A 13910-nucleotide genomic window follows, 5' to 3' on the forward strand; every position below is an offset into this window, starting at 1 on the left:
CAGGGAGCAGAATTTCACGGTAAAAATAACAAATTTAGTCTTTACAGCCCATTGCGGGAGAGACGCTGCCTCTGAAAGAAAAACATTTAACAAAAATATACATGTCCCAGGCTGACAGGGGGCCTGTGTCCAGAGTGAATTTTACAGATGAGTTATAAACCCCTCAAAAACAGGCCTTGTAATGGAAAAAGTGACATAGCTTTAATTCTGTGTAGGGCAGTAAGAGGAACATGCCTGCATCTCCATACATTACAGGCAGGAAAAACAGAAAGGGGAAAAATGACCCTTGGGATATAAAATTTTATTTGTTGACCATAAATGAAGCTGGACATGCACAGCTTACAGAAATCAACTGAAACATACCCAACTCTCAATAAATTAAGTAACACACAACTGACTAGATAAAAGGATGATAGAAAATAAAGGAGATCCCAGATTTTAAAAGAAAAAAAGAGTTACAAAATATAGAAATATTTATAAGGCCCCTTTTTTAAAAGTTTGCAATGTAAAAATGGGTTTGTTTCTAAATCCAGGCCTCTGATGTGGTGTGGCCAACCCCAACTTTGCAGCCTAGAGAAGACGCTGGGAAGCAAGGCAAAACAAGAGAGAAACAACTCAAAAATAATCAGCTCTCCTTCATTAGAATTTAATTTTTTTTCGATATTTAGAATCTTGGGTGCTGACAAAGGAAAGGAAGTGATTTGTTTTGAGGAAAGGGTTCTTAACACAGCAAGGTCCTTTAATAATATTTGGGCCGACAACCAGTGGTAGCAAGCTTGAGTTTACATAATTAATTGCAGCCTGGGCTGCATTATTTTCCATTGTATGATTGATCTGCTTTGGTGTTCCAAATATCAGCCTGATGGGAAAACAGTCATCCATGCCCATTCATCCCTATTTTGTTCCTTTCAAGGCATTTGAGTGGGATGGATGCTGACCTCCACATAGGGTGAATGTCACCTACTATAGTCAAAGCTCTGGCTCTTGGGTTATTTTGGAAGCAGCCAATATAATTCTAAGAAGCCCAAGTCCCATTCATTTTAGTGAGAAATGGGCATCAAATCCCTTACACAGTTTTGGAAATCTCAGCCTATGTTTAAGGGGCCCAGCCTCTCCATGAATGCTCACAGGCTTTAGTTTGTACCATGAATGGAAGTTATTGGTGCGGAAAAGAAAGGGAACAGTTCTTTAGTCGACAATACCGACAAAAGGGAAGATTCAAAACCAGTCTACTCTACTTCAGCTGCTACCTGACTCTTCCAAGAAAGCCTTCAGGTGTTGAAAATACCAGTAATCAGTCATCTTATTCATTCCTTAAATAATTACTGGCTGCAATACCCAGCAATTATATAGTTCCTTAAGGTTCTCAGGCCAGATTCAACTCTCAGTCATACCAAAGTAAATCTGAAACTTTTACACTGAAGTCACTCGAGATTTGCATTGGTGCAGGAGCAGAATCTGGCCCATTTATGGATTAATTCTCCCAAACTCTCCTCCTCCGTTAGCTTGTAAATTTCATGTCACTGAGACTGGGGTGAAGCCAGCTGGGTGGACGTGTCCATGGAAGCTTAGAGTTCTTCTGGGTGGCACCGCTGATGTCGGCCATCTTGCATCCTACCCCAAATCTTCTGTCAGACCTATTGTGCCAATTAGAAAATGGCTAATCAAATCAGGCGAGGAATCATTTGTAGCCGTAGTTTAGACCCATCCAATCGGAAATATCCAGGCGCTCTCCTTTGGGTCTTTCACTTTAATAAGGACCATTTAATTTGCTCTTTGGCAGATTGCAGAACCTATTAAGGGGGTGGAGGAGGGTAAGAAGAAGAAAAACAGAGAGACATTAAGCCCTGCAGCCTCAGGGATTCTGCAAACGGATTACAACTCCATATGAACTCAGCAGGTCTCCTTCACTGGCACCAGGAGACCCATTTAATGCCAACATAAACCTGCCTGGCTCTAAGAGGGAGATTTCTGATGTGCCTCAGTCAGACAATTTGGGTGGTTGAATCCTGCTTTGCTTCAAACAGCCACTAGGTGGTAGATATGCTTCTTCATAGCAGCAGAACTGACATCTGCCTAGCAGCATGGGAACTATTTTGTACCCCCTCCCAAAGCAGTCAGCTGCATTTTAGACATGACCTATGTACACCCCCCACTAAGCTGAATTCTGGACACTAAGCCCTGATCAGCATATGGGAGCCCATCATCAGAAACTGCCGGGCCTAGAGATGGAGTCTGCAAAGAAGACTTGGGAAGTCCTGTCTGATCTGAAGGAGTTTGGCTCATCAGTATGTCAGTGTTGCAGATCAGGCCAGCCTGCAGCTCTTGCTTGGAACTGATGGTTAATGCTCGTCCAGCACAAACAACCCCTGACCTAGTCTAGACTGTTTATGATTACTCTACAGTTTTGTCTCTGTGAGGGATAAAGACAGTGCTACTGGGAACTGGCTTTGATCCATACCACAGACCTAGTAGAGGTGTAACTAGCTATTACTGTACCCTGGATGGTGGAGGTGCGTGGTGCAGAAGCAGTGGCTACAGGTTCACTGCTGCTGGGGGAGATGTCACCACCTTTTTTTTGCCACCAACATGTGCATCAACCATCTACAAAACTAGTGGAGCAGGAGTTGCTACAGGGAAGATGTAGGGTGCAATAGGGGGGAGAAACAGGGGCACCAGGATGAGGTGCCCCCCCCCCCCACCCCCCCCCCACTAAGACATTGCCCAGGGCTTTCACCCCGCTTGCCCACCCATTGTTACACTACTGCTGATTAGTCACTGAAAGCCACAATCACCCAGCTTCTACCCTGGATACACATAGGCCAACAGTATCCAACACACTGCACACCCACAGCAGCCTTCTAGCAGCCATGAAAAAGACCTCCAGACTGATGGGCCATTATAACTGGCTTCCTACCAGACAATTATCGAGAGCTCTGTAGGTGCTATTTAAAGTATTTTTAACCTATGTTTTCGCACAATCTAAAATCTACTTCCCAGTTATGACCACATGCTCTGCTGTGCAAACATCTCTGGGTAAAAATATGTTACCCACATGCTATGGGGTACTGTGTGAGGGTTAGTATGGAAGGGAGAGGTGATCTTACTAGGGATGGTATTATGTCAGCCAGGGACAGAGAGTATAGAACAAAGGTTCCCAAAGTGCAGCCCATGGGCCACTCGCAGCCCACATAGCATTTATACATAGCTCACAAAGGGACTTTTAAATGGTGGCCATCAGTATTGCAGTCCTTTATTGAACATGGAGCTAGTGGACTGCACTTCCTGACACAATGTTGCATCCATTAAATGGCTTTCCATGAACAAAATGTTATGAACCCCTGGTAGAAGGTGGCTGTACAGACAGGCTTCACCATACACATGGTTCAGAGACTGGGGAAGGGAGTCCTCCCAAGCTGGCTTTTAGGAGGCAAGGGAAGAAATAAGTAGGTTTCTACTGGTCCTCTGCAGGCAGGTAGCAGAGGCCTTGGCAGAGGTGGGCCTAGGCTGCAGGGGTCACTTACTCTGCCCAGTACGAAGTGGTAGTTAGTGCTGGGTTAGACATAGACTCAGCCCCATGGCTCATGCAGGCAGGATTAGTGTGGACAGAAGCACCTGCAAGGAGAGAGCACATGAGGGACAGAACACAGAGCAGTGTGTGGCCTGGAAGGAAGGGACAGGCTCAACTTGAAGACCCTTCCCCACTTGGATTGCCCAAGTTCATGTTCAAGCCTGCCCCAAGTGACACCCTACCCCAAACCATCCTTCCCCCTCACCATGTCCTGCCCTGTCACTTGAGGGACCAGGAGGAGCAGGGGAGACGGGTCTGACATTGCAAACCTGCTGGGTTTGCTGGGGGTGCTCAAGCACATAGCTGAATTGCTAGACCCAGCAAAGGCAAAGCCTAATGCAAGGACATGGCCTGATGTGTTTCTAATCCACTATCATACTGACTTCCTGAGCACTGCCTAGTGGTGAAAACATGGGAATGGGTGTCAGAACTCCTGGGTTATCATCACTTGGCTCTGGAAGGGGAATATGGTCTCATGCTTAAGCAGGGTGACTGGATGTCAGGACTTCTGGGTTCTGCCTAAAGCTTTGGATGCGGTTGGAGATCTAGTAACTGAAGTAGGGAAATAGGGCATTAGGTCTCCTGGGTTTCAGTCTGGGCTATGGGTAGGGAGTGGGTCTCAGTGGTTAGAGCAGGGACATTATGACTCGGGATTCCTGGGTTCTATTTGGGAAAGAGAGGTGTGTGGGTCATCAGTCAAGATTACAGTTAAGGGCTCCTGGCTTCTTCTGCCTCCAACTTGCTGTGTAAACTTGGGCAATCCACTTCACCCCCCCTGTGCCTCAATGTTTTTAAATACAGATAAGGACAGGCCGTTTGGGGAAGGAGGTGGAATGAGATCCCCTTGTGGCTGCTTCAGGGGATGTTCACCAGGTGCAATAGGTGCAAAGTGGCCAAATACCACCAGTGCTCTGAGTGACAGGAGGGGCTCCAGCTACCATGGAACCTTTTCACAAACCCCTCCATGCAGCCCCAGCCCCAAGAGGCTCCCTGCCATGGTTCTATGCAACCTCCCATCTGGGAGCTCTATAGGATCTGGGACTATATGACACCTGAGCGACTTACCTACCCAATTGCTCTTATGTTGGGCAGCCTTGCCTGATGCTCACAGTGCATATAGAGTGGGGCTAGGCATGAATCCCTCAAAACTACAGGATTGTTTTCCCCTGCCCTGGCATGTAAGCAGCAGGCCCACTTCATGCCATCTCCATATCCTCAATCCCACGCCAGCACCCAGAAAGGAAATGGATGGGGTCTCGAGACCTTTACCTGGGCAACACTTTGCTCAGAGAGAGGGCTGTCATCCACCTAAAAGAAGGAAAAAGACACGGAGGTTTATGAGAAGTGAAGATGCCTGGAGCAGTGGGAACAGGTATGGGACAGGGGAAGGAAAGGTGACTACTTGTAAGCACTGAAAACCCCATAGTATTTAAAGGGCTTAGCTCTAGCATCTTCAACATACTCCTACTCAAGCAATTATACTCTGCCCATCCAAATCCAGTCTGCAGCTGCATCTGAATGCAAAAACTGCACTGCCTGCTATACTGTGTTGCTGTAGGGCTGTTAAACTAGCTGCCACATTCCTCAGACACAGCTGTGTTTCAGCAATGGGTGTAGTGCACCTGACAGAACCCTTCCCTGATGAGGGGGACTTTTAATTAGATGAATTCAAAGTTCATGAGAGTCTTTAAGATCCTCAGATAAAAATGCACAGCACTATGCTGACAATTTTCATTCCCTTTTGGTTGCCTATGGAGTTTTGAAGTTCTGGGTGTCATTTGGGAATCCACTGTTGCTTCTTATCTGTGGGCTGCTTGTCATTTACTGCAACCTGCTCCGGGTCTCTCTGGATAGGGTGGGATATCAACCTAGATAAATAATTATTATACCCTCTCTCACATGCATACAGTGCAAGAGTCCCAGTGGTAAGAGCGCACTCAGCTCTACAGAAATACCAAGCAATTCACGCATCCCCACTGAGCTCCTTCTGCATGACATCACGGTGATGGAATCCCAACCATTCCCAGCAGTTTGGGGCCATGCCATTCTCTGCCCCACCACTTGGTTTACACAAACACAAAGAGGGAGAGAGAGAGATAGCAGTACCTCATGTCACAGCTGTTTCCAGCAGTCTTGGAAGGAGTGGATTTAGGAAACACAGATATATTCTTGTCTGATACATTTGTTTACTCTGCTACCAAACAGAACTGCCTCTGCTTTGCTTAGCAACATGCCTGGACAGCTTCAGGCTCAGACGCTCCATTCATGCCAATGCAGATTAGTTGCTGTGGGAGAAGCTGGTTTTGCATGGTCCACTTGCCTATGCTGCTTCCATGTGTATCACAGGCCCTGATAATCTACAGTTACAGCCGTGTCCAGCATAGCTCTCAGTGAGGGCAACTGGCTCTGCTACAGGGAATATGGCTGAGGCTATGTCTACATTGCAGTGGCAGGGTGCTTATTGTCACTACTGAGGAGATAAACCCATTTACCTGCTCCTGCTTTTCCCCATGTCAACCCCAGAAATGAAGCAGTGAGCATGCCCTGAGGGGTAGACCTAGCACCATGCTTAAGCCCCAGGTTTCTGGAGTGTTCATGAACAGCAGCTTAGGACACCCCTCAAGGAGTTCCCCCATCTCCTTTCTGTTATATGTAAAAGGAGTGGGAGCATGTGAGAAGGGCTTATTTTCTTGATGAAGAGACTATACCTTCTATCACTGCAGCACAGACATACATATCTTCAAATAACTGCCTTTTATGCATCAACCTCAGTGGCACTTCCATTGTTACCATGTGGCAAGACATGCTGGGAAACATGCACGCTTATCTCACAATGCTTCAGCTTCTGTAGCACAGAACTAGGAGTGTTTTTACATACATGCAATGCATTCTGGGATATCTCCCCATCCAGACAGCTAGGAAGCAGGAGGGCTGGTTAATTTGGTTACACCTGACTCAAACTACCCCATCTCCACAGTAGGATAAACATGTTAGAAGTCAATAATGACCAAATGGCTCTCTCATAGAAAGCCACTGCATGGTCACCCCCACGCAGTTAGGACCCATGCTTTGTTTTGTCACAGACTTCATGAGGAGGTAACCACAGTCTGCATATGTATTACTGGCAACTTCTTAGAAGGCAATGAAATTTTCACACTATTAGCATTGCTTCTACTGATATTTATCTCTCTCCTTTGACCCAGAATTCAAATGAGACATGTCCAAAAGCGAGCACAAAGTAGTACTACAGGCTTGGAATGATTCAATTAGCTTAAATCAATTTCAACAGCTAGCAACATTTATTTCCGAGAATATATACATGTGTTTTTGTTGACAAAGTCTGCCCTGGTAGGAAATAAAGAGATACCAGTCATTGTTTTATCAAAAAAACCCTAACAACAATACAGCTTTGCAAATGATTGGATGATAAAAACTGTATGGGGTCATGAATATTTCATATGCAGAACTGTCAGGTAGATTGAAGGCAAAGGAGACCCTGGTTTTTTGACAGCCTATAGCCATTTTTTAAGTGCTTGACACTACACAGCTCCTTGGATAAACTGTCCACTTAATTTTGTATTTTGGTGTCTAAATGGATGTGGGTGGGCTCCTTCTAGAAATTTGTCTCTTTATGTCTCATGCGTGTAAATATCATTTGTTAATGATTTTTGGGTGGAGGGAGATGTTGACAATGAATCATATTTACTAATGGAGTCATAATCCTTCCAAGCCTGACTGCCACCCCAGATTTACCAGGAACATGCAGAAAGGACACACTATATCTCCACCTAATTCAGCAGACGGCCCCACAGCAACTTGTGACATGCTTTGAAGGAAGTGGCCTCACACCTGGTTCACAGCTGACTGTAGCCTAGTTAACACCTGGGAGGTACAGATTCACTCTGCTCTGACCTACCAGCGATGTAATCAAAGAGAACAAACCCGTATGCAGCGGGCTCTGAGATTGTCTGGAATGGAAAGAGTTAAAGGAAGAAGATTAGAGCAAAGGGCTCAAAAGGAGAAAAGTCCCTGGTAGGGAGAACAGGGGCAGGCTCTGTAGGAGGGCTTACCCTGAAGTTCACCTTCTGGATCACTTGCTGTGGATCACTCTCCAGAATCACCCTAAAAGCAAGAAGAGTAATAGGATTTTCCCATCAGATTAGGTCCATCTCTCAAAGGTGCTTTCATGTTGCACATTCCCCCTCTTGCTGCAAGAGGGAGGGTGGATTTACACGTGGAACATGATGCCAGGGTGATCATCCTGGAAACTGAAACCTTCTTGTTGCAAGAATGAGGAAAACTCAGCTCCCTACCACTGTCTTAGCATGTTGACTAAGACTCAGGAGCCCCGTGTTCGATTCCCAGCTCTGCCACTAGATTGCTGGGTGACCTTGAACACACACCTGCCATGCTCCATGCCTCAGTTTCTCTAGCTGTAAACAGGGATGATGATCCTCACCTGCTTTGTAAAATTATTTTGGGATCTCCCAATGAAAAGTCCTACCTTACAAGCTGAGTGTTGTTGCTAGTGGTGAGTATCAAGGTTGGGATTTGGCTAACAAGAGCATACAGCAGTGTTCTGTCTGATAAGAGCACTGGTCTGCTAAGAGCTCGGCTCAGACTTTCCAATTTGATTTCACATAGGCCCCCCAACAGCCATCAGATACTATTTGTTTAAGAATGGCATGGGCTGGATTTTAACTTGAATTTGAACTGGCATCATCAGAGCCTACTGCTACCACTGAACTGGTAACATTTTCTCTTGCTATTGCTCTTGGGACCATAAGCAGCTGCCAGAGCATTTGGCTTCTCTCCCCTTAACGTGCAATTAGCCCTTCTCTCCAACCCTCTCCTCTCCTAGCAAAATACCCAAGCAAGAGCATGCATAGCCATACCCCCCATCAACAATCTCATCCACCACCAGGAAGGCCCCGTCCATGTTGTCCAAGAGGGAGCGCTTCTCCACATTCTTCCTGTGGGTGGGATAAAATGAGCCAGTGACTCCAGGAGAGCTCAGGGCGGGGACAGAGTGTTCCCTGCCCAAGCACCAAGACGCATTGCTGCTCCAGATAGCTCAGTCCCAACATACCTGCAGAGATTCCTTTGCCTCCCCGTCTACTCTCCCCTCCCTGCAGCACAATGCCAGCTGCTCATGTGAGCAGAGGTTCTTGCATAGGGAGGAAGCAGGAACAGATAGCTAATACTAGTGCCTGCCCAGCAGAGACATCTAATGGTTAAAACAACTGAGGAGTTGAGTTTCGGGGTTCTATTTCTAGCCACCAGAGTAAGGGCAGTTCAGTGCTTATAGCATGGAATAGAAGCTAGGACTCCTGGGGCTTCCACTGACTCACTGTGTGCAGCCTTGGGTGAATCACTTCCCTGCTCTGTGCCTCAGTTTCTCCATCTCTGAAAAGGAGATCAAGCCACCCAGTGCAGAGAAAGGTGCCCCTGCCTTCAGCAGCTTTCAATCTAAGGCCATGAGTCTTTGTCCATTAATGCTTATAAAGGACTTTGAGACCCTTGGGTGGAAGAGGGTAGGGTCAGGCTGTTGTTATTAGGGCTGGTTTTGGTTTTGGGACCTTTCCCTCGGGAAATATCATGAGTTCTGGCAGGAGCTGTGGTACTCACCGTAGCATGTGATTGAGAGAGTCAAAGAGACAGGTGAGAACAGCCATCAGCATCAGCTGGGAGAAGAGGAGAAGCCCATGAAGGTAGTACAGAGTTGCATGTCTTTTCCCACCAACCCCTTCTATAAGAAGCTCCCCTGGTAACTTCTGGGGGGACATTTCCCAGGCTTGGGTGAAGTGACTTGGGATGCCTAACAAATGGCAGTCCTGGTAGCTGGACAGACAGCTATGCCCAGAGACAGACAGCTATGTCTACAGGCCAATTAGTGGCCTAGAAAAGCACTCATGCACTGGGGTCCTACAAGCATATGGGAAAGATGCATCTTTCTCAACTTCACCATGAGGTAGATGAGAGAAGACAGAGCCTTCTATCCTTAGGAAAGGGTCTGAGTGTGTGGAGGGTCCTCCCCATTCAGGGTATGCAGGAGGAACTAGAACTCTGTTCCCACAAAGCTGGTCAAAGGAGCAGAGAGAAGCAGCCCTCAGTGTTGAAATGCATGCCCCCCCACCTTTTATTTCATTATTTCCTCATGCTCTTGTTGGTGTGGGGCTCAGGGAGGCGCTTACCTCATTTTCATGGGAACTTCCCACCACATAGAAAAAGAGGTCAATGCTGCTTTTATAGACAATGGTTAGTCCCTCCAGAAAGGCAATCTCACCTGAAACATTGGCAGAAAAGGCATGTGGGGGCAGTGTTAGGCTGGCACTGAGCCTTTCTCTCTGTAACCTAAGGACATGTGTAGAGGTGAGAAGCTGGGACCTACAGGCATCACACCTGCAACTTTCAAGGGGTGTCATCATATGCCTACTAGACTGTTTGACTTCACTTCTCCTTGCAGCAGTTTTGAGGTACCCAAGCTAGCAACTGTACTTCTAGGGCACCTGCACACAACTTTAGTTGCCCTGGTGCATTCAGGGGGTCTGTAAGGGTGCAAAGACTGACTGAACCAGGGCTGTTTTAACTCTTAGCAATTCCTACTCACTCTTGGAAAACATGTTGCAGTGTGCTATATTTTTTCTGGGACTGAGTTACAGATAGGATCTCAGGTGCGACAACTGCTTCTTGTAGAGCTCCTGGACTGGCTGTTGTGATGATATAGTACAGTCCTGGCAGGTTTCTTTTTGCTTTCCCATCACAGTTGTTGTCTCTAGGGCACTACCTGCAATATCCCAACCTTCCAAATAGATGATTTGGATGAACAGTTGCTGGCAAACTCCACAGCAGCCCATAGCCTGAAGGCTTGTCCTTCCCTTCTGCCTTCTCCACCCCTGCCCAAACCTTCACTACCTACTGTCAGTTTTGTGGGTTTTGTTGAATACATTCTTCTCAAAGGCCTTCTGTTCCTTCATAGATGGAAAGGTGTCATCATAGTACTGCAGAGAACAAAGGTGAGAGAGTTACAGCAGGATGAGCCCATGGTATGGGCACACAGGGTATGTCTACACCACCTCTCTGGAGCTCTTGGAGAGGGCTGCTCTTGAACATGCACTGCCCACCTGCATGAGCCAAACCAACAATGAAGTTATGAAGCTGCTGTATGGGCATCACCCTTCATGGCCCCTCTCAAACACACCAGAGAAAGAAGACTCAAGAGTCATCCAGGCATGTCCTGGGAACAAATTCCCAGCTGCCACATGCACATGGGTCACGGTGGAGTGCTTGGCAATACAGGTTTCCCTCACCAACTGCTGGGGTTAGGTACCTGAAAGTTTTTGTGGTTGGCAAAACCATGGTTGGCATGACAAAAGGCTTACAGGAAAAATAGCAGGTGGTGGGCTGATCCGCGACCATGGAAAGCCGTGGTTACTCAAAACAGTATACCGTGGTAGCCAAAATGGTATATAGAATATTAAACGTGGATACTCAAAACCACGGTTGGCGAGGGAAACCTGTATCCCTATCTGTGCATGCCAGGGACACAGTGCAGACATACTGACAAGTAAAGAGAGACACTAGGGAAATAGACCTTGGATGACTGGATCTTGGCATATGAATACTGAGCCAGTCAAGTAGGAAGAACAAGTGGAGAGCCCCATGACTGCCTCCTACAAATACTTTAAAAATCATCTTGGCTAAGAAACCATCATGTACACAGATTTGGGATGGTGTTTATCTCAGGATGTCCAAGCCACCTCACTGCCTTTCTTCACATCCTTCCTTACCACACTTCTTCACTCTGATGCCTATAAAACCCTTAACAGTGGCTAGATGTTAGGAGAGCTCTGTCTATCACGGTACCCAGTACTCCCCACATGCTCTCCCTGGTTTTAGTCCATCAACATTTGGTGTCTCTTGCATGCAGACTTTGACGCTCTGGGGTAGAGGGGATCTTTTTGTTTTGGGTTTGTACAGCACCTGTTCTATGACTGGGACCCCCATAGCACACCAGCAATGCAAGTAAAGACTGAAAATAACGAAGAAGTCACAATCAGCAACAATGTCCCTGCGAGCTTCCAGGCAATCAGAGAAACAAGAAATAATAGAACCTTACTAGATCAACTAGCCTATTGCCCAGCCAGCATTAATATTGTTCTGTGCCTGTCAGAGGAGGAATCAGAAAATACAATGCTGTAGGGGATGTTCATTTTAAAGGAAAAACTATGTAAATCTGTAAAAATAAGAAAATTACTGTGTGTTTTACATATAGCTTTCTGGACAAGACACTACTCTAAAGGACTCAGAATTTCAACTGGGAGGAAAAGGTATGGTCAAGTGACTGACTGATCAATTTTGTTTGTTGCTGGTCATACTAATGTCATGTGTTTGGGGGGTTGTTAACACTTCATTGAAAGATAAATATAGAGTTACAGGCTTCATGGAAAAAGTAGGTTTTGGCAAGCAGTAGCACAGGTCTGTGGCAGAGTTCTAGGTAGTGGGAGATAATATAATTTTAAGATACTACAATTCTCATCTAGGACCTGACTCTTCTTCTGCATCTGTACCAGCAGCCCCCTGTGCTCAGCTTGCTCTCCAGCTGCAGTTATCAATGGACTTGTGATGAACCTTCCATGTTTTACAGATGAGAAAACCAAGGCACTGAAAAGTGCCTTGACTTGCCCAAGCTTACATTTCACTAAGGACAGAATCCAGGAATTGACGGAGAGCAGATTTAGGTTGGACATTAGAAAGAACTTCACTGTAAGGATTGCCAGAATCTGGAATGGGCTTCCAAGGGAGGCGGTGCTCTCTCCTACCTTGGGGTCTTCAAGAAGAGACTGGACAAGCCCCTAGCTGGGCTTGTCTGACTCCAGTGCTCTTTCCTGCCTGGGGCCGGGGGTCAGACTAGATGACCTACTGAGGTCCCTTCCAGCCCAAACATCTATAAATCTATGAATCCTGACAGGTAACCTTGGAGCTGGCCCACACTGCCAAGAATGTGATTATTACACATATTACATAACTATTTTTATACCTTTTCAGGTACATGGGACACCAGATGGGAGAGAAACTGGCTTCCCAGATGCTTCTGACTTTGTTGTTCCTTTTTGCCCCTCCCATAGGAATGAGCTCCTACCAAATCCCCTCCTCACTGGGAGGCCAGAGGCCTGGAATTAAGGCTGTGTTCTGGTCCAGGTGGCATTTACCTTGGCCAAGAGTCGCTGCCCATCATTGTCCAAGATGAAAATGGCCTTGACTGTGTAGAGCGAGGGCTCCTGAAACTGAGATAAAGATAGTGTGTAGCTAGAGGCTGTATGACAGTAGGCACAGGACCCACAGACCCTCCCTCCCCGCGGCACCATGATTTAGGACAATGATACAACCCTCTAGGGTGACCTCCTGCAATGGGTATATAGTGCCATGATCTCTTTACCCACAGAAAAGGCACGGAGAGCCTGGCGCAGCCCATGTCTGGTCCTGTCCTGATCCAGAGAAGCCAGAGGTGCCCCCTTCCATGCCGGATGCCCCAGTCCCAGGCCACAGGGGGACACGGGGGAGGAGGGTGGCTCAGCTCCACGTGTGGGTCCATCCAAACCCAAGTTCTGTCATGCACTGACTGCTCCAGAGTCCGAGTCCAAGTGTACCACAGAACCTGGGCTGAGATGACTGCGAGGGGCTGGGTCCAGCGCCAGACCGAGACCCAGAAGCTGGGCTGAGACGACTGAGGGGCCTTGTCACGGGACCCAGGGGCGAGGAGCTGGTCTCAGACGGGCCTAGCAGCTGAGCTGGCTGGGACCGGCCCCGCACCCATCTGAGCCACAGCAAGCCACCCACCTAGGGTCTGCTCCAGCCTCCTGGCACCCAGGTCTGTGCCCCGATCCCCCTTTCCTCCTCCAGCCGGGGGGCTCCCCTAGCAGCTGCTCACAGTGACGCCCCCACGGGACCTGTTCCCAACTTGCTCCCAGGGGCTCTTCCTTCCCTGGGGCCCCTCCCCAGTCCCACAACACCCCCCCGAACCCTCCTTCGGGGTCCCCCCCTGCCGGGGATCCCCCCACACCCGGCTGGGATCCCTCTCCCTGAGGGATCCCCTCCCGGGATTCCTCCAATATCGCCTCCCCCCATTCCCGCCCGCGGGATCCCCCCGATGCTCCCCCGGATTCCTCTCCCCGGGGATCCCCCGCCCCGCCCGGGGCTGCCGGCGGCACAAAGTTTTGCGGGCGGCCGGGAAGTTGGGGCTTGGCCCCGGCCCCTCGCCCCGTACCAGCTGTGCCGCGGGGTCCATGGCTCCGGCGGCGGCAGCTGCCCCGGGCCCGGCGCCTCCGCCTCCCGGTGC

General features: G+C 48.1%; 1 protein-coding gene across 6 annotated transcripts; it reads right to left on the minus strand.

Annotated features, from left to right (window-relative positions):
* Window positions 1–280: 280 nt before the first annotated feature.
* On the minus strand, window positions 281–13904 carry COPZ2 (coatomer protein complex subunit zeta 2). Of its 6 annotated transcripts, XR_002103340.1 has the most exons (11): window positions 13839–13904; window positions 12784–12858; window positions 10491–10572; window positions 9766–9857; window positions 9200–9255; window positions 8467–8544; window positions 7642–7693; window positions 7514–7539; window positions 4841–4879; window positions 3525–3615; window positions 281–1793 (listed from the first exon to the last, which is right to left on the minus strand). XR_002103340.1 is itself a non-coding variant. In XM_019548364.1 (10 exons), exons 1-10 carry the CDS (start codon window positions 13857–13859, stop codon window positions 1751–1753), a joined length of 564 nt encoding a protein of 187 aa, XP_019403909.1. In that variant the 5' UTR covers window positions 13860–13904; the 3' UTR covers window positions 281–1750. The 6 variants fall into 6 exon arrangements, 4 of the variants coding, with proteins under 4 accessions (XP_019403909.1, XP_019403911.1, XP_019403910.1 ...); XR_002103341.1 differs by lacking the exon at window positions 7514–7539; XM_019548364.1 differs by lacking the exon at window positions 3525–3615.
* Window positions 13905–13910: the final 6 nt, after the last annotated feature.

Source organism: Crocodylus porosus, unplaced genomic scaffold (assembly GCF_001723895.1).
Source record: "Crocodylus porosus isolate Cpor-Errol unplaced genomic scaffold, CroPor_comp1, whole genome shotgun sequence".
NCBI classification, from domain to species: Eukaryota; Metazoa; Chordata; order Crocodylia; family Crocodylidae; genus Crocodylus; species Crocodylus porosus.